This window comes from Ursus maritimus, unplaced genomic scaffold (genome assembly GCF_017311325.1).
Source record: "Ursus maritimus isolate PB19 unplaced genomic scaffold, ASM1731132v1 scaffold_26, whole genome shotgun sequence".
NCBI classification, from domain to species: Eukaryota; Metazoa; Chordata; class Mammalia; order Carnivora; family Ursidae; genus Ursus; species Ursus maritimus.
In genome coordinates, this window is record NW_024425119.1 from 38,555,036 (window position 1) to 38,576,398 (window position 21,363).

Below are 21,363 nucleotides of genomic sequence, written 5' to 3' on the forward strand. Positions count from 1 at the left end.
CACAAAACTGAACTGTCTGTAAAATTATAAAAATTTAACAGAGAACACAAAATCTCAGAAAGCCAGTAAAACTTTTTGTTATAAATTACTCAAATAACTTCATAAATCTCCCAACTTTGATTCTGTTTAAAGTAATAGCTTTATACTATATAAATAAATTTCAATTATCAAAAGCGCATAATTCAACAACTTTCTGTTTTTGAGTCCAAAATTCTTGGTTATAACAAAATTGTAAAGTTTGTTTTGTCTTGTTTTCAAAGAATAAAACCACCAGTGTCATCTATGAAGGAAGTCGAACATCTTAAAATGTTGCTCAGGGGCGCCTGGGTGGCACAGCGGTTAAGCGTCTGCCTTCGGCTCAGGGCATGATCCCGGCGTTATGGGATCGAGCCCCACATCAGGCTCCTCTGCTATGAGCCTGCTTCTTCCTCTCCCCCTCCCCCTGCTTGTGTTCCCTCTCTCGCTGGCTGTCTCTATCTCTGTCGAATAAATAAATAAAATCTTTAAAAAAAATAATAATAAATAAATAAAATAAAATAAAATGTTGCTCAATATGTTGCAGAGAAGCATGCCTGGAAGCAACATATAAGTGAAAAGAAACTATTTGAGTCTTTACCGTTTTACATTTTTTAAATCCCTAGTATTTTCTCTTTCCCAAACAGAAATCCATACCATCTAAACAGTGTTAGTTATATTGGAGATATTCTGTATCTGTATTGTCCAATATGGTAGCCACTAGCAATATGTGGCTTGAAATGTGGCTAGTGTGACTGAGAAACTAAATTTTTTTTAAATTTTAACTGAATTAATTTAAGTAGCCCATCTGATTAGTGGTTACCCTATTTGACAATACAGTTCCTTTCATGATGTCCTTGAATCAGCCATCAGTCAAGTGGTGGTCCAGTCACCACTTACATAGTTCCAAATTCTTCTTTATGTATTCTCTTTAAACTCCTGTTTTAAGACTGAACACTGCAGTGGTAACAACATCATGTTAATTTTATAGATGGCTTTAGAATCCTGAAGGTGATAAATCCAGCAGTAACATTAATACGTAATTTTCCTTCGTTAACATAATCAACTGCATCTCCTTTGGAGATCCCAATATCTCCATGGAAAATAACTTTTCCTCCACTTTGTAAGCTCCCACCAGTAAATTCTTTATTCCCAGGGGGAAAAAAAAAGTATTATATTTTAATCTAGATTATCCATACTATCCAACACTAAATATCTAAATAATCTGTTGATACTTTGATTTAATAAAGTTTGGTCCAATATTTTGTCTTACTTGTATTATATGGGTGATTCCATTATTTCTGTACTACAAGTGAGTCCCTTTTCATAGCAGAATATAGACCTAAACACAACTAACTGACGCAAAATTTTCTGCATTTCTTGTTGCATGGGATAGGTTCAATCCTTGTCATCTTCTTGGCACTGTAGAAGGAAAGTGAACTCCAGCTTCATGTCCTACACTGCCAGCCTGTGGCCTGGAGGGTTGAAAATAATCCAGCTGGCCCAAGTCCTCAGGTGGAGGCAGAAGTGACAAGAGGAGGGACTGAGTGGTCCAAAGGACTATTTGCCTAGTGGGTGAATGGCAGGCTTACAACGAACACAGATAGTCTTAAGGATCCCAGTGATCTCAGCAGCAGCCATGTGAGGTAGGGGAGGGTTGGGAGGCCAATATCCAGCCACCATGCTGCTGCTGTCTCCTTCCCCACAAGTCTCTTTGTACCCCGCAGGTTGCCTAGGCTCTAGCAGAAGCACAACCCCAGTAATCTAAAAATATTATTTATGTGATAACTAATACATACATGGTACTAAATTCAGTAGTACAAAAGTGAAAGATAAATCTCACTTTTATAACTGCTCAGCTCTTATCACCAAAGGCAACCGCTGCCAGTTGCTTGTCTACCCTTTCCCTACTACATATGACTTACTAGTTCTGCCATCCTCTGCTTAAATATTTCAGATTCAATACAAACATAAAACCTAACAGAATGTATAGCATTTTTACTAACCATGTCACAAATAATCACGTTTTGCCACTTAAAAGATCTTCATTACCAAAATCTCTAATTATTTAGCACAAAATGCTGTATTCTTGACTCCCCAGTCTGTAAGCTCCAATGGGCTGGAACCACACCACTGTGCTGTATAACAGGAAGCATACCAGACTAGACTCCAGAAGACCTGAGTGGTAGGCTGGCCATTTACTAGCTGTGTGACCTCTGACCTTTACTCTCCTAATGTGTATAAAATGTGGATATTACCTCATCTTTACCTATTTCACAGGAGTAAAATGATTCAACATAATAAGTGTTGAAAGCATCCTGGAAACTCTATAAGCTACCTAAATGTAAGGTATTTTTATTTATTTGTATCTTCATAGCAAGCAGTCCAAAGCCGACTAGATGCATAATAAATATTTAAAAGGTACAAGCACATTCTCTACCACATAAATTACATGCCATATTAAGTTTACAGAACTGATTTTTTTTTCCTTTATGTTTACTGAATGCATATAACAACCAAAGTATCAACAAAACATCTTTCTTTTGGGGAATATCTATGATCTCAAAGATCTTCTTACTCACAATGAAGGGACATAAAATATTTAGCTGGCTTTTAGATTTTCCTTTTATAATGAGGGGAAAATTGTCCTAATAAGAGATAAGGGCAAGTATTTTATCAAATCCAGAAAGGTTAACAGTCTTAACACAAGAAACATGAGTTGAGGAAAGGTCCAAAAAAGAGAGAACAGAGATAGCTTGATGTATCAGAAGTCATTTAGAAAATACTGAAAATTAAGTCTGCTGCTCAGCAAGAATAGAAAACAGTAAGAGAAATGAGGAAGTCCTGCTAAAGTCTCTCTTTAATTTCTTTAGCACAATGACAGCACTCAAAAAATTTAGAAAGAAAAAGCACAGGAAGGATTAGTAAATGGAATGGTTAATAAACATCTAAAGCAGAGAGAACAAATGACTAAGTACAGGGAAAGGTTCTAACCTTTAGCAGCCTTTGTTGCAGGTTTTCCTTACCTCTTCTGCTGTACTAACATGTCGCCTCTGAGTTTTCTTGGGGCTCAAAAGGTTTCGACGACATGAACCACTCCAAGATGGACTTGGAACAGGCTTAATAGGAAAAGATTTTTCATATGCAGACACATGGCAGTGATGGTTTGACTTTCCCGTAAAAGTGTTTGATAATCCACTAAAAAAACAAACAAAAAAAACCAGAGTTTGTAAGAAAAGAACAGCAAGAAAATCGAACCTACTTTCAAGAAATAATAAAAACCACCAAAATGTCAACAAAACCAACACCGATGGGTAGAATGAGAGATGTGCCATTTGAGGTAAATATACAAAAAATGATACATGGGTTGCTGCATCAGTTTCTCCCACTTAAAAAGTCCTATTTGCCATACTACATAATTATCAAAAAAAAATTGTATTTCTTAGCTTTACCGTTCTTTTGGTCAGGAACCAAAGACCTGTGCAGTATGACAAGGATATGAGGTTAGACTTCTTCACAAAACCTGGGTCTGAGGGATCTAACATATGCTTTTTTTTTTTTATTTAAGATTTTTATTTATTTATTCCACAGAGATAGAGACAGCCAGCGAGAGAGGACACAGAAGAGACAGCCAGCGAAAGAGGGAACAGAAGCAGGGGGAGTGGGAGAGGAAGAAGCAGGCTCATAGCGGAGGAGCCTGATGTGGGGCTCGATCCCATAACGCCAGGATCACGCCCTGAGCCGAAGGCAGACGCTTAACCGCTGTGCCACCCAGGCGCCCCTAACATATGCTTTCTATTTACTCACTGTAGCCTCCTCCCACAAGTCCTTTGGAGGGAATTATTTTAAGATTAAATATGCAAAGATGGATAAAGCTGAAGCCTCTCAATGAAGCTTTTAAACTGAATTTTTAAATTTCCTAGAAAAACCAATAGATGGCTCCCTTCCTTCATTAAAAACAACCAGAAGGCTTTCTCCTAAGCTACCTCACTGTCAATTCTTCTGGCCTATTTAACTCCTCTGAAGGAGAATTTTGTTTTTGTTTCTTTAAACTTCAAATAATGGGGAAAAAAACTGGCAGGAAAAATACTTTTGTTAACTTAAAACCCAGTCTTATCTCTAAGACTAGATTAATAATTTAAAGTTCTTTCTATGTGGTCTTTTTCATCTGTTATTGCCCAGCAAGTATAAGCTACTACTTGCTCTCAGCATACTGAATTTTGCAGAATAAGAGATACACAGCCGACTAAGCTGAATTCAATGAAATCAACTTTTTAAATCAGTACATTTGATCTCGATCCAAATGAAATCAGACTAGGTATAAAGAAAATCAAAAAGCACTTATATTTTCTCTCAAAGGGGAAAAAAAAAGAAAAAGAGAGAGACAAATCAAGAAACAGACTCTTAATTATACAGAACAAACTAATGGTTGCCAGAGAAGAGGTGGAGGTGGGAGAGACAGGTGAAACAGGTGATGGGGATTAAGGAGTGCACCTGTTGTAATGAGCACTGGGGTAGATGTGTGGAAGTGTCCAATCACTATATTGTACATCTGAAATTAATATAACACTGTATGCTAACTGGAATTAAAATAAAAACTTAAAGAAATCACTTACATGCTCTCTCTCTAACTCTTCAAATTACAATGGCTTCTGTATGTGTCAGAGTGGGGAAAGAAACCAGGAATCAGAATTTCAGGAACAGGCTTATTTCCTTAGGACGGGTGGACGCTGCTATAAAAGGCCAGGGCAGTGTAATTTGTCTGGTGAAGATATCACGGATTCCCCGCAAGTCCTTTTGCTTTAATGCTTCCTAGAGTGTGTGTGTGTGTTTAATGCAAAAGATTTTCTTCTAAACAAAAAACAGTGGGGAGGCCATCTTGCAATGCCAGAAAGGAAGGATGCTACCTACAATTAAAGAGGTTGGGCCAGACACAGCAGTGAGCTTGAAGGAACTCCCGGTGGCCAAAGCTGTGAGAATGTGAACATTAAAAGAATAATGATTGTAGCGGACTGAATTTGGGATGACACTAAAAAAGAACAGAAAAATCCATCTGAACCACAAGAAGTGGCTATTAAAAAAAAACACAAATCTACTTTGAAAATTGGTAATGAAAAAGAAAGATCTAATCCTATGTCTTGCCTTTCCAGTAAGTAATGTATTTCAGGGTACCAAACAACCCTACCTAATGAGGAAAAAAAGCTTCCCTTCATAGCAGAATGACAATAAGTACAGAAGAAATGGTAGCACTGGGAAAGTACTATTTCATTAACTCTTAATAAAACTATTATCAGGTCAAAGAAGGTTAAAAGACACAAACTTCAAGATACAAAATAAGTAAGTCCTGGGGATGACTGGACAACATGCTGACTATAACTAATAATACTGTATTGCATATTTATAAGTTGTTAAGAGAGTAGGTCTTAAAAGTTCTCAACACAAGAAAAAACTATTTTGTAACTATGTATGGTGATAGATGTTAACTAGACTTACTGTGATCATTTTGCAATATATAACAAATGTTGAATCATTATGTTATATACTCGAAATTAATATAATGTATGTCAATTTCACCTCAATTTAAAAAAATTATCAGGTAAGGATTATCAATTGATATGAATAACTACTAGGCTGATGTGAAATTGGTCATTGATATAATGCCAATGTAACACCATTTAGATTACATTCTAGTCATCACAAGGGGGAAAAACCTAACAGTACAAAAGGACCAGATTGTTATCTCCCGAATCCAAAGGTCAATCCAGTGTCACTAACGAGGAGAACCAGATTTGTAGGTTTTTCTAATGTGATAAAACAGAACCAGCTTTTATTCAAGACAAAAATCTAGTTTACAAAAAAAATACAGAGGACAGATGACAAAATAATACTATAAGGAAGAAACCTGTCAACCCAAAAGGTGGAACATTATGCAGAAAAAATCATGTCATAAGAAAAAGGGGCTGTTCTAGATTGTAAGAGACTTAAGGGTAATAATCACCACATTGACAAAAATGCATGTAAATGCAGAGAAAAATATCTGAAAAGATATGTACCAGGATATTACAGAGGTGATCTCTCACTGGGGGAAACATGATGTTTTTACTTTTTATTTTTACCTATCTGTATTTTCTGACTTTTTACAAAGCACATGTATTTATTTCTATAATGTTATTTAAAAAAATAACAGTACGGGGGCGCCTGGGTGGCTCAGTTGTTGAGCATCTGCCTTTGGCTCAGGGCGTGATCCCAGAGTTCTGGGATCGAGCCCCACATCAGGCTCTTCCCCTGGGAGCCTGCTTCTTCCTCTCCCACTCCCCCTGCCTGTGTTCCCTCTCTCGCTGGCTGTCTCTATCTCTGTCAAATCAATAAATAAAACCTTAAAAAAAAAAAAAATAACAGTACGGCCTGAGTAAAAAAAAAAAGCAAGTTACCAAATGATACATACAGAAAATCTTAAATGAAAACAAAATAGCATTATACATTTCATAGTATACATAGCATGTATCTCATGCTATATATGAATTAAAAAAAAAAAAAAAACAGCACAGGGAAAGGTTTGGAAGGAAACACACCAAGGGGAAGGGAATAGGATTGTGAGGAATGGTCAAGGATCTTTAGCTTTATTGGCAATGTTTTAATTTTTACAATGTGAATGCATTAATGAATTCTTGTGTAATTTAAAAATATATGAAGAAGAGGGGAAGGTCAGCCCTGGGAGTACTGACACACGTTCCAGAGTCCATGTGCTAACAATCATAAAATAAACCCATCTTGTTGGTTTCTATTAACACCAGAAGGCTTAGCCTTGCCTAAACAGGAAATTAAATGATCCCACATTCTTCAAATCCATCACCAGAGTAAAATTTAAGAAGTTATAAATAATATTTTAAAAAAGAAATATTTTACTAATAAAGTTCCTGAGGGAAAAGTTTCTAAGCCAAACTTCATTTGTCTTTAATGACCAGTATAAGCTTGGTGAGGGAATAGGTAGCACTTATGAAATTGGGCTAAAAAGGAAAAAGTTCTTTGTAACTCTATTTTCTAAGAGAAGTAGTTTAGGTCTAGTTGATTAAGGCCACGAGGTGCAGAACTTCTTTGGTGTAAGCCAGGTCTCTGCTCATGTGAGAGCCTATAAAGTATACTGACTTTTTTGCTATTGAAGCTGTAGAAATTGAATGATTTCTACTTTAAGATTCATAATAGCCATATTAACCCCAAAATATTCACATAAACCAAAATCTCCCTCAAAACTCTCCTCTAATGAGAAATTTTGGCTGTCACCAAAATTCAGCACCAAGTAAATTGAAAGTTGAAGGTTTAAAATGGATATTTCCGTATTTTCACAGATTAAAGTTCAGAAATGGTGTTACTCCTTTAAAACGCCGATGTTGAGTTGCTCCCCACAATCCAGGGGCAGCAGCTCTTTCTGCCCGACGGTTCTGTCCCCGTGCTTTAATAAAACCACCTTTTTGTACCCAATACATACATACATACATACACACATACATAAATAGCCAACGTCAACAACTATCTTATGGTCATTTTCTCTTGTATCAGAGGAAAGGCTTGTGAAGTAGGAGACCAGAATACCTACCTTGAGGTCTTTCGGGTTTCGAGGTAAAGACTTCGGCTGTTTCTTGATTTTTGTAAAGTTGAACCTGATGCTGGAGTGGAATTTCTCCACTGGCCATTTGCACTCTGGCCAAAGGTTCTTAAATCTCCTGAGCCAAGAAAACTGTCTGAGGAAGGGTTGTCTAAAAGAATAAAAGTTTGAATAATTAGACAAATACCTACAGTCGTAGTTTTCCATATGACTGCAACCATGTCCAACATTGTATGCCAAAGTAATGTGGTAAAGCACCATGTCTCTCATGAAGAAAGATCCCAGTCTCAACTGCCAGTAAAGTCTGCAGTAAGGGAACTTCTACAAACTATAATTGATTCAGCCATACTAACCTGAAAATTGATGAAGGAGCTGAATCCTGCCACAGCCATGTGCCTTATCTGCATCAATGTGACTCCGTGGTGTCCACCAAAAGTCAACATTTTACCCCAACTATATCTTGCAAGCACTCCCAGGCCTGGGCCTGAAAGAAGGTAGGCCAGACCAGTAAGAAAGCAGGTGGAGGGCCAAGGAGAATTGTAATTCAAATGAACAACAGTTATCGCTTAATAAGCAGCTGGTGTCACTTTCTTGTTTTTAATTACCACGTTCACGACTCCGGGGCTCTCTCTAAGAGCAGAGATAACCTCATGGCTGCTTATTCTGGCTGGCTTATGGCAGGAAAGACCCATCATATGCATGTGGTTCTGGTATGATAACCTTCGGTCATTTAATGTCATAATCATCAGACATATCAATACTCCCTCCAATGCCTGTTACTCCAATCAGACTAAGTGAGGATTATTTATTATCTGAATCTCCTGACTTGTGGCTTACAAACTGGGATAAGAAAAGGTCTCTTGAAATTTCAGCCAGGAATAGAATAATTTTTTTTTTTTTTTTTTAAGTAGGCTCTATGCCCGGCCAGGAGCCCAATGCAGGGCTCGAACTCACCAGCCTGAGATCAAGACCTGAGCCCAGATCAAGAGTTGACTGCTCAACCAACTGAGCCACCCAGGAATAGAATAATTTCTAAATCCACCTCTCCCTATCAGCAGGATCAGACAATTTAAAACAGCACCTTTAAAATAACTTCAGACGTCAGGTTATGGAACTCTGAGGAGCACCAGTGGAAAAATGAGAATGAGAATTCTCTATTTCCTGAATTTTTGCCTAATGCTAACATCATTTTGAAGATCCTCTTTCAAAGTATATGACTATGGAACTCTGCACATTATGTTACTTAAAATATTTAATGTAGCTTTTGATCCTGTATCCAAAAAATAAGGTGGCTGACAAAAATAAGTTTTGTACTGTGGGTTTTTTTTTTGTTTGTTTTTCGTGGGTTTTTCGGATCAGGATTATCAGGACTTAGGATAAATAAGACAGGAAAAAAAGCAGCATTCAGGGGTGGTATTAGTACCGGTTGATTCACCACTGGATGAACCTAATCTAATAATTAAATTTGTTTTCAAAATGAATTATAACCTTGTACCTTTGCAATCAGTATCTACACTTAGCATCTATTACTATTACTTTAAGGACAGAAACATAAGGCTAATTAGAGTATCATTAAAGGACAGGAACATTTTAATCTTTAAATGCAAAGTAATAAATGTAGAAATCTGTCTCTCATACTTTTTTGCTAAAATATGATTAGGGAATAATCTAACTAGAGATGTCTACTTGAGGAATGTCTACCAAAAAATGCAAAATGACCCTGATAAGTGTGAAATTTGAGACCAAGGATAAGCCAGAGAAGCCTCCTCAATGGCATTTCACAAAGGCTTTAGCTTTTAAATGCAAGGGAAAAGCACCGGATCAGGCAGTCTGTTTAACCAGAACAAGGTGGTTCCATCCCCACTCAATGAAAGCAATCAACAGTCTTCTACTGATGATGTAATCAAGCAGAGTTAGAGACGGACACACATGGGGCCGCAGACAGACTGTTTTTCAGTGATGGTTTAACCTCGTATTCTGTCATCGTTAAGAAATCAGATTGCAAACGCCACAAATAAGATTACTTATTATGTGCAGATACGCACACACAAAACTATAAGGATAGACACCAAAAGTTTAATTTTGGTTGTGTTCCAATAATAGAATGATGGGTATTTTTCTACCTTTCTCTACAAATTTTCTACAAGGACAGGCAATACTTTAAAGGACATAATGAAATAAACTTTATATTTTAAAAAAAGTATGTCAGGCAGTCACTCACAATGAAAGTAACCATCATCAGTTGCTCCTGTTAACTTTCAGGTTTAATTATTATAAAGAGCAGGATGCTTTAAATCATCTACTAAAGGCCACTTTGGGAGCGTAATTTAACATATTTTCCAAAGATGCTGATAATGATTCTAAGCATGAGCAAAATCATTTATTTTTATCTTAATCTACTTTTCTTTGTTTAGTGTTTAAAATGTTCTCATTTTCAATTGTGTTTTTAATAAAAGCGAGAGGTCTTGATGTCTGACCAGAAATTATTAAAGAGTTGCATTTTCTCTGCTTTCTAAAAAAGATTCTTTTAAATAGTCTAATCTTAAGTGGATTAAGAAGCAGACTTTTTAAAAACTTGATATAGAGAGGCAGACGCAGTAAAGCAGTAAATGGTAAGCTCCAGACCCTAGATTCTAAAGTTTGGGGCTTTCCCATGTTCGTTTTCACCTTCATGGAAAAGAGAACAGCAGGAGAGGAGACAAACACCAAGACAGAATGAGAAGACTAAGGCAGGTAAACTGGAGACCCTCATCTCGCCCAATCAACCAATGAAGCTCACGGTGACTGACCACAGAAATCCATGTGGGGATTATCGGAAAAGACATACAAAGGAGAGAGCAGAGACAAAATTCCGCAGGACTTACAATCGATTGGAATGGGTGTGGCAAAGGAATGAAGTTAAGGAAAATACACAGTAAAAAGTAGATTTAAAGTGAAGACTTTAAGAAAAAAGTATTTAAACCCTTGGCCTTCACAGATTTAAAATTCTGATTGTCAGAGAGCAATCCTGGAGATCTGTGCCGTGCCATACATTTGTTTGGTCAGGGACGAGATGAAATTTGGTAGAGGTGCATATCTGAATCCTCTGCTTCAGGCTGTAATTTAGAGAATGAATCTAATAGCTCAGCAGCCCCATTTCAATATGGCTGTTTATTCACTGCTGTTATTCGCTACTCATTATCATGTATACAGTAACTGTTACGGAGTAATTTTTTTCTTTTCTTAAAAAATGGCCTTCAAGTGAGAGTCAAAACTTCAGTGTAAGATTTTAATATGGGGGTCAACTTATGGTATGAGGACAAACATAGGAAAAATGTACCCCTCAAGAGTCATGTAATTGAGTAGAAAGCCGAGAATCCAGACAAATACCACCATAGTCAAAAACATGAAGATTTGAGAAGATCTTGGGTATATCCTTTATGAATATCAAGGGTGTAATGAAATTTAAAAGAAAAAAGGTTATATATACAAATGTTTTTAAGTCATATTATTTACAATAGCTAAAAATAGTGAGTGTGGAGGGAACCTAACCTACAGAGAAAATAATGAAGCAAATGAAGGCATGGGACCGTAACCCTAAATCATAGCCCCGAAGTCCCACTGTACTTCCGAATTTAAAATTTTTGGAATTTTATAAAGATAACCTGGTATATACTATGTAACACTTCGAGGTATAATCTGAAGCTGTACCCTGTGATCAAACATATTGCTATATCTGCAGTGAAATATATAAATACTCATATTCACATAAATAAATAGAAGACAAAATATAAATAGCTTCATGTCAGTTCGTGTGGGTTTTGCCAAGGAATGAATTCAGGTCAGGTCAGTTTGGATGCCAAATGAATTATGAAAAGAATTTCTGGTTTTCAGAGCTTTTTGGATTTTGGAATTGCACATAAAGCATTGTGAATATGCATATCAGTTCCATGGATTATTAGAAATCAACAGAAAAAGGAAGACACGAATAACATGTAAACAGATGGAAAGTAAAAATTAAAATATTGGGCCAAAAAAGATATGTATTGAATCATACAATGTGTATCATGTATGTACACACGGACAAGGCCACAGAGTTGAGCTGTTATGGTCAAGAGACTGTAAGTATAATTTTCTATATATAATTGTTTATTATTAAGCAATTACTTTAAACTAAAAGCAAATATTCTATCCAATGGTAAATCAACATAAGAAATTATAAGCAAACATAGTCTGAGTTCAAATGGAAATATTAATGACCTCATTTCATTATCCACTCAACTGTCCTTTCCCTAGGATTAATGATGAACTATCCAACCAGATGTCAGCTCTCTGCTCATCAGAAAGGCCTTCCCGATAATAATGATGGCAGAGTTACTTTCTGAGCCAGTTAACTGATTTTCCTATACAAACTATGCACATACTTTGCGGAGACCATTTCCCATACCAAGAGAGGAAATTCAGAGCCCAGGGTAAAGTACCACCCACCTAAATGACATTTAAATATAATATAAATCTAAAAGATCATCATACTAACGTCTTTTTAGGGGAGGAGATCTCATCTTGGTGACAAAGAATCCTGAGGAAGCCAAATAACAACAATAATTATTATTTGCATTTCATATTTATTACCTCAATTTATCCTTATAAAAATCCCATTAGGGCAGGTTCAACAGTATTACTAATACTCCCATATTGTGGGAAGGTGAGGAGACTAAAGCATTAGGAGTGATAAGACACGGGAAGGAACTATAATCTTCCTGGGTCATACTGCCAGGAAGCTAACCAACAAAAACCTCTTAGTTTCCCCAAGACAGAACCAGAAGATCACTGGAAGTCCTAACCTTAGGAAGGGGGCAGATGGAAAGTCGGGCAGGCCAGGGACTAGGAATAGCCTGAGAATGCTGACTTCTGCCATGGATCACAAGCTGAACAGGCAAGCCCTTGAATATGCAAGCATGGCTGTGGCAGGTGCTAGATAGAAACATGTAGTTAACATTTCCTGCCCTGATGGAGGGAGAAGCTTGGGTAGAAATAATTTTTCAGGATTCATGGTTTTAAGCAGAATAGAAATAGGATAACTCTGTGCTTTATATCAATCCAAAACAAACATCCTTTACATCACACACATGTATCTTTAAAAAAAAAAAAAAAAAAAAAAAAGCCAAAACCCAAGCGGCACTGCTTTTCACAGTGACATAACGAACAAAAAGAGAATGGATCCCCAAAAAACTTTTCCATTAAATGTAAGTGGTTGAGACTAGGTCAGTAAAGTATTATAGTAACCTCCCCTCTCCCCCTCAACACACAGTGACGTTTTAGTGGAGAAAATACCATTTTGCTTTTGACAAGGTTTTCACTCTAGAGATGGTAAACACACACAATTTGCTGGGAAGAAATCTGAATGGTACAAATGCTGTGACTCCAAGTAACATGTCATACCTGAGTAATAACTTGGATGATAAGCTGCACTTCTCGTAGAACATGTATAAGATCGGTCCAGATTTCCTTCCCTGGAAGGTAAAATCTAAACAGAGCAAAAGATTTTTCTTAAGTCATATTTTTGACAATAAAATGGAATCAAAATGTATGCTTGGAAAAATGTATCGTTAAACAAAATTATGTCATATTTCAGAATTCAATATAACTATATATTTTTATATATTATTAAAAAACTACATACTAATAAGAAAGGAAAATGCATAGACAATCTGATGAAATGACTGAAGCTTCAAGGGGAAAAATAGGCAAAGTATCTGTTATACAACATAATTCAAAGAATGCTCGTTAAAGGTAAATATGCACATAGTATATCCTGTTCTGAAAGTCAGTTCTATCACTTATCAAAGAGGGTGACAAATGAACCTGCTTTTGAATCTTTTTTTTTTTTTTAAGATTTTATTTATTTATTTGACAGAGATAGAGACAGCCAGCGAGAGAGGGAACACAAGCAGGGGGAGTGGGAGAGGAAGAAGCAGGCTCATAGCAGAGGAGCCTGATGTGGGGCTCGAACCCAGAACGCTGGGAACACGCCCTGAGCCGAAGGCAGACGCTTAACCGCTGTGCTACCCAGGCGCCCCTGCTTTTGAATCTTTTGATAACTTCACACAGAAGCTCTTAATCAGGGGTGGGGTTGCACCCCAGTACCAATCTGGAAATGTGTGACTATATATTCAGTTACCAACAATGATTATTGGGGGCAGATGCTGCAGGTATTTAGTGCCCAAGGGCCAAGAATGCTAAACATTCTGCTTTGCTTGGGAGAGATTCACACAGTAAAGAACTGTCTCATCCATATTAGTGATGGCTTTCCTACTGAGAAAGACTGCTTTATTAACAATGCTCCTCAGACCTTTAATGTGCAAATAAACCCGCTGGAGACTTTTTCTTTTCTTTTTTTTTTTTAAAAGATTTTATTTATTTGACAGGGTGAGAGGCAAGCAGTGAGATAGGGAACACAAGCAGGGGGAGTGGGAGAGGAAGAAGCAGGCTCCCAGCAGAGGAGCCTGATGTGGGGCTTGATCCCAGAACTCCGGGATCACGCCCTGAGCCGAAGGCAGACGCTTAACGACTGCGCCACCCAGGAGCCCCTTTTTTTTCCTTTTTTAAAAAACTGTTTTAATTTCAGCATAGCTGACATACAATGTTACATTGGTTTCAGGTGTATAACATAGTGATCCAATTTTTCTATTTTTTTTTTTTTTTAAGATTTTATTTATTTATTTGACAGAGAGAGACACCCAGTGAGAGAGGGAACACAAGCAGGGGGAGTGGGAGAGGAAGAAGCAGGCTCCCAGTATAGCAGCCTGATGTGGGGCTCGATCCCAGGACTCCGGGATCACGCCCTGAGCTGAAGGCAGACGCTTAATGACTGAGCCACCCAGGCGCCCCAAACTTTTCTATATGTTAAGCCATCCTCACCACAAATGTAGCTACCGTCTGTCACACTATATTCCCTATGCTGTGACTTTTATTTCTGTGACTTATTCACTACATAACTGGAAGCCTGTACCTCCCACTCCCCTTCACCCACTTTGCTCCCCCTCCCCTCCCCTCCCCACAACCATCAGTTTGTTCTCTGTATTTATAGATCAAGTTCTGTTATTTGTTTTGTTTTTTAGATTCCACACATTAGTGAAATCACATGATATTTGTCTTTCACAGTCTTATTTCACTTAGCATAATACTCTCTAGGTCTATACATACTGTCACAAATGGCAAGATCTCATCCTTTTTTATGGCTGCATGATATGTGTATATGTATACCACATCTTCCTTATCCGTTCATCTACCAATGGATGTTTAGGCTGCTTCCATGCTTTGGCTGTTGTAAATAATGCTGCAATAAACATAGGGGTGCATACATCTTTTTGATTAAGTATTTTCATTTTCTTTGGGTAAGTACCCAGTAGAAAAATTATTGGATCATGTGGTATTTCTATTTATCAGCTGGAAATTTTTAAAACTGTAGATTCTGATTCAGTAGGTCTGGGGTTAAGCCTGGGATTCTGGATTTCTAACAAGCTCCCAGGGGATGCTATTCATGTTGGTCCTTTGAGAAATTACATTTTATAGCACAGGGAAATCTCAGAGCTTCTGTATATTTACATATCCCTCCCCCCCCATTTAATGCTCAGCAATTTTAAGACACTAGTTTAAAAGAACGCTGTGCTGTGCTTTGGTGATTGTAATATGCACAGAAATAATAAAAGTTTTCTAAAAGATACTGTTCTCAAAACACTCATACACAGCCTAGTTCTTGTCTTAACTTTAATATATCAAAAAGAATTCGAAACACCAGAAATATTGATTCTAAAAAGTTTATATATGTTAGTCCTTTTGAGTGTGGCATTTAAATTACATCAGATGAAAACTTAAGCCAAAGTAATTCATTAACTAAGGGAAGAAAATTATTCCTAACCTGATGGTCAGAAAATGAAAGCTGGTCCTCTGGAAAACTTGTTTGTGCCAGGAGATGGGTTTTGAAAATGGAGTTGTGGTTCACCAAAGTTACTTCTCCAGCATCCATCCTCATCCTATCAGCAATATCATCTGGGGAAAGAATCCGAATTAATTCAAGTCACATAATTCTTCAATAACTACTTTCCTATGAACAAATCATTTTACCTAATAAAAATGATCCCCAAAGAACATCTCTATAGTCAAATAAAACCTCTCTTTCAGAACTAACCACTGGCCAGAAATCTCAAAATGTCATTGTCAAAAAGAGACCCGTGTGCAGAAATTGGCTCATTTGGAATTGACCGAGATCATTTATCTACCAAATAGTCCAAAATTTGTGCAAGTATAAAAAAAAGCTTAACTCGGGGCGCCTGGGTAGCGCAGTCGTTAAAGCGTCTGCCTTCGGCTCAGGGCGTGATCCCGGCGTACCGGGATCGAGTCCCACATCGGGCTCCTCCGCTATGAGCCTGCTTCTTCCTCTCCCACTCCCCCTGCTGTGTTCCCTCTCTCGCTGGCTGTCTCTCTGTCACATAAATAAATAAAAAATCTTTAAAAAAAAAAAAAAAAAGCTTAACTCGAAGTTTAAAAAAAAATGAAAATTTTCCTAAAAACCTTTGAATGTTTCAACTGTAGAAAAAAATTTAACTATTAAAAAAAAAGGGAAAGAAATTTCACCACTCAGAAACAAACACTGTTAACAACTGTTTATTTCCTTTGTCTAACTCAAAAAGGTGCTTTAAAAAGTAATCCACCCTAACTTTTTTTCTGCAAAAAGTATCATTTATTCATATGGCTCTTAACAGATACCAGCTCAATTACTGTAATGCTGTCGCAGAACCTTACTTTATAACCACCTTTGAGACGTTTGTTAGTATAAAAGAGCTAGAATAGTAAGAGATGAGAGTGATGGAACTCAGTGACTTACAATGACATCAACAATTAGAGAAAAAGTGAAAACAAATGACCAGGGGAAAGAGAAGGTAGACTAAGCAAAAGTAAAAACACAAGAGAGAAGACTAACGTGACTTTAAAAGCACATGGAATGTTATCAGATCTAACTGTATAAATTGTTCAACCTATTCCTAGTTGGTTACTAGTCCTGACCTTGTACTGATCCCTTTATAGACATAAAGAATTACAAATAGTGGAAAATGTTGTAATCACGATTAATTCTCAATGCTACTAGCTAAATGAAATTTAAAATCTACCTTAATCAAATTATTAATCATACAGAAGTTGGTAACATAGTACGAAAGAACAAGGACTCTGGAACCAGGCTGCCTGAGTTTAAATTCTGGCTCTACCAGTTATAGTTGTTTCTTAACCTCTATGCCTCAGTTTCCCTGTTGTTATTAGGCACCCACGTAAGGCAGTTGTAAAAAATTAAATGAATTAATATATTTTAAGTACTCAGAACAGGGCCTGGCACATAGTAAATGTTTGCTAGTGTATATGTGGCTTTTTCAATACAATGAATGAGAAAATGCTTACAAATGATGCTATAAACAATGTGTATACCAAAAGAAAAATGTCTGGTATTACATCATTACACAATTAGGTTGAGATCGCCTTTAAGATTATTATTAAGCACAAAGATGCAAATACCAAAACCGTTACAAAAAAAAAACACAACAAAAAAAACACGTTCTTTCAATTCAACTTAACTAATCAGAGTAACTAAAAGGACTGAATTACTATTTCATAGTCAGACTTACCCATGTCAGGTCTTTTCACATCACTGACTTTAGCAAAGATACAAAGTCCTATAAAAGGCAGAAAACAGAAATGTTACATACTGAAACACCTCCTTCATATAATTATAGAACAGGAAGCCACTCAAAGTGACATTTGTGTTCTTAGAAGAGAAAAATATAAGGTGGTAAGGAGAGATGACTTGATGGAAGAGAACAGAAACTAAAGCTAGCTGAGGCCATTCCAAACATTTCTGAACCCTGAGCTATGTTAAACAGCAATTTGGACTACCCGCAGAATCACAGACTATTACAGCAAGAAGCCGGTAGTGCCAACCCTTTGGAGATTTATTTGCATATGGTCATAAAGTTAGTCAGTGACTGCACTGAAATTACGAGGAAATTCTTTGTAATCCATTGCTCTATTAACTCATGCTAAACCATTTTATAAACAAGTGACAGATCTTATGGTGGTGCCATTAGACTTCTCTTCCATATGTTTTAGTCAGTGGCCAAATATAGGTACTGATACTCTAAGAACAATCAAGAAATACTTCCCAGTTGTACTAAAGTACTTTCTCTCCCATCATTAATCAAACTGTTACAAATCGAAGTCCCTTTGCCTACATGAAATTATTTTCTCCTCTGATGTATCTAATTTTCCCAGGAAAAGGAATTTAAAAGCTTAACTGCTTGGAACTAGGTTAGTAAACATACCCTGGGCACACATGCTTCTTGGCAGATCGAAGAGGAGACTAGGGATGGTAATAGTCACACTTACTCTATTCGTAATATTATTACCATATTTTAAAAAAGATTGAGCACTTCATCAACTTTAGTCTATCGTCAACTTTATCAATCCACTTTAGCAATATCAGGGCTTCAATATACTAAAGAGACTGGATGATGTGATTAGGTACTCCTTATGGTCGCAACGAAGTGCACACACGAAGGAAGCCTGCTTGAGCTTTTCTTGGCATAGCTACAGACTAAGCAGAGTAATCATCTGATTACCCAGTCTTGCTGGGGAGGATTCCCAAATAACTTAAGCCTTATATTTAGGCTTCAAGTATGTTTCCAAATGCTCAACTTAACAAAAGGCTTGTATTTGGAAATTCTCCAGGTTATTCTTTCCCCTTCTTCCTTTTTAAATAAAGAATTCCCTGGGTTCCACATTAAGGGAAAAAAATCCTATCAACCAATAAACTAGCAGTGGCTTTTTCACATTTCACTCTTTTAGGCTCTTTCATAAGTGTCATCACTAGCCTTTTTTGTCGATTCAAGGAGAATGTCAATTTAAAAGCTTGGTGCCCAGAACAATCCCATGTGGCTTCCTTTGCATCGCTAAGATAGATGTAAAGAGGGAAGCCAGCAAGAAATCAAAGAATTTTAGAGGCTCTTTCCAGAGAGGTTAAGTGACTTGCCTGAAATCACATAAACGGGGCAAAGGGAAGATAAAATTCTACGGTGTCCTAACTCCCAAGCAAATGTGCTTTCAACAAACACCACAAAACGTGGTATCCTTTAACATATCTTCATTCAAGGATTCATACACTTTGGCAAGATAGAATTCATCTCTTGGGGATGGTCCTGGGGGATCCACACTTTCATAATTTTAATAATTAGCCCCACATTTATATTTTAATACAAATACATCCAGTTTCTTCAGTGTGCTTATGTTACTTTCTTTTTGCCATTTGCATTTAAATTAGAAGTAGAGATATTTTACTCCAAGATTCAACATGAAATGCTGATCTGGAAACTTTGATGCCACCAAATTCTTGCAAGCCTAAGAATTTTTTCCTTTTAAGTATTCTAACAACATTTCCTAGTTCACACTGGTCATCAATTTACTAAAAGAAGGGGCGCCTGGGTGGCACAGCGGTTAAGCGTCTGTCTTCGGCTCAGGTCGTGATCCTGGCGTTGTGGGATCGTGCCCCACATCAGGCTCTTCAGCTATGAGCCTGCTTCTTCCTCTCCCACTCCCCCTGCTTGTGTTCCCTCTCTCACTGGGTGTCTCTCTCTGTCAAATAAATAAATAAAATCTTAAAAAAAAAATTTACTAAAAGAATATAAGGTGTTACAGGTATTCAGGTGAAGTCAAGTTAATAGCTGAACACAAAAATAACAGATCTGAAAGGAAAAAAAAAGATGGCCAAGTCTTGACAATAACAGAATGTAACAAGCAGAACAAAACATGTATAAGCTTACATGCAAAGAGGTGGCTATAAAAGAGAATGTTTACAGTTGCCATGAAGCTACTAGAAAGTATATACTGAGGAGAGGCAATTATAGCTTTATCCAGGACCAAATGTGGTTAGAATAATTTACGATATGAAAAGGGTGTGGAAGTGATCACGTGAATCCTCCTACTCGGACCTCTGGATATATACATGATACAGTTTGTAGTATATCATCATGTATTTGTTTTTGTTTCTCATACTTTTACATGTAATCTCTCCTCTTAACACCTTAACACTCTAACACCTTAAAACACTAAGCATTCAATTTCTTCAGTATACATTTACTGTGCACCAATTACATACAAGGTACTAGGGATACAAAGATGAGTAACAACTGGTCCCTGCTGCTGAAACACTGTGTACTGGGGGAAACCAGATGCATCAACAGATACTTATAGCAAGAAAATAAAACTGGTGCATTGGCAGGAGGCGTGGGAGTCAGGTAAAGAAAAGAGAAGACTTTCAAAGCAGCAGTCAAGAGTTACATCACCTTAGCCTGAAGTGGCAGAACCTGTTTTTTAATCCATTTGCTCCCTCCAGATTTAACTCATCAGACCGGTGACATGAAGACCATGTTTGCAGTCGGGATAATTAATTGGAATCAGGCAAAAATGAATGAATGCGACTTCTCAAAATAAAACCGAAATGAGGCTTCCAAAACTGGGACTAAAGGGGAAAACGGGGGATCTCTAAATTGGAAGAAGGTTGAGAGATCATGCTTAAGAGATGCTTAAAGCTTCACTGCAACTGTAATTTCCAATTCGGTGTAATCTACCTTTCAACACAAGTGCTTAACACAAATTATCCCTACAAAGGATAAAGATTTAGGAGATGGTGTGATCTACTCCATTCAGAATATCCAATTAGAACAAAGACCCTAAGTAAAATAGGTGGTAGCCTACATAAGGCTTTATATAAACTTCACAAGCATCACCACCACCCCAAATAAGTGTACCAAATGTGAAGTGAAATGACCTTAATAAGGCTGACTTGAAAGTGATAAAGGAGTAAGTTATTGCTAACGAGATAGTAAAAATACTGCAGAGGCACCGATAAACAGAAATCACCAAGCTCAAGAGAAGCCGGGCATATATCCAGAGAGACCACGTTAGGCTACGACCAAGGAAGAGACGGTTCAAGGGAATGACCAGGAGGCGATGAGCCAGGTAAGCAAACCGTGGCAGTTCAGGGGATTTTCATAACCTGGGCAGGAGGGTCCAGCCGTTTCTCTCTGGTGGTGGCACTAGCGATACCACACCTCAGGGAGATACCACAGAGTAAAAGAGTTGGAGAAATGTTTACGTGAGACGCAGAAGTAGTCGAGAAATACCATTCAGGTCTCAAGGAAGGCGGGAGGTGAAGCAGGTGTAACAGAAAGCTGAGCTTCCCGGTGAAAACAGCTTTCCCTTGAGAGAAGACCCTGCCCGGGCGGGAAAGCCCCGAAATCCCAACCGGCCTTTCCCCCCAAGTAGGGCAGCGCGCTGAGACGGGGCCCGTGGTAACGGCAGGGAGACGGCCTCTCCCCGGCCCAGGAGAAAGGGGCCTGAAGGAACGGCCTCGGGATGCCTAACTAACGGCCACCGGCCGGATCGCGGCCGGTGGAGAGCAGGGGGGAGGGGAGGTGGTCCCAGGGGGCGGGGCAGAGGGAAAAGCGCCGTCCCCACAGCCCTCCCCGCTTCCGCCCAGCCCAGCCCAGGCTGCTGGGCCCGGACCGGCTCTGCCTCCCGGCCCAGGCTCCCTCCATCCTCACCCCTCCCCCAGTTTCCCGCCGCCACTCACCGAACCGGAACCGGCTGCTATGCGAAGGGGTTTCCGGCCGGGCGCGGAACGCAAAACCCGGGAACCGCCGCGAACCGGAACAGCCTCCACA

General features: G+C 38.1%; 1 protein-coding gene across 1 annotated transcript in view; it reads right to left on the reverse strand.

The window, feature by feature from the left end:
• The window catches only part of SENP1 (SUMO specific peptidase 1), a 50,654-nt gene extending 29,298 nt beyond the window's left edge, over positions 1 to 21,356 (reverse strand). The window contains exons 1-6 of the mRNA XM_040642384.1: positions 21,273 to 21,356; positions 17,275 to 17,322; positions 15,519 to 15,649; positions 13,040 to 13,124; positions 7,610 to 7,769; positions 3,042 to 3,213 (exon numbers count right to left, since the gene is read on the reverse strand). Coding sequence (XP_040498318.1) covers positions 3,042 to 3,213; positions 7,610 to 7,769; positions 13,040 to 13,124; positions 15,519 to 15,649; positions 17,275 to 17,278 — 552 coding nt within the window. The 5' untranslated portion in view covers positions 17,279 to 17,322; positions 21,273 to 21,356. The remainder of the gene's footprint in view (positions 1 to 3,041; positions 3,214 to 7,609; positions 7,770 to 13,039; positions 13,125 to 15,518; positions 15,650 to 17,274; positions 17,323 to 21,272) is intronic.
• Between the last annotated feature and the right edge of the window lie 7 nt (positions 21,357 to 21,363).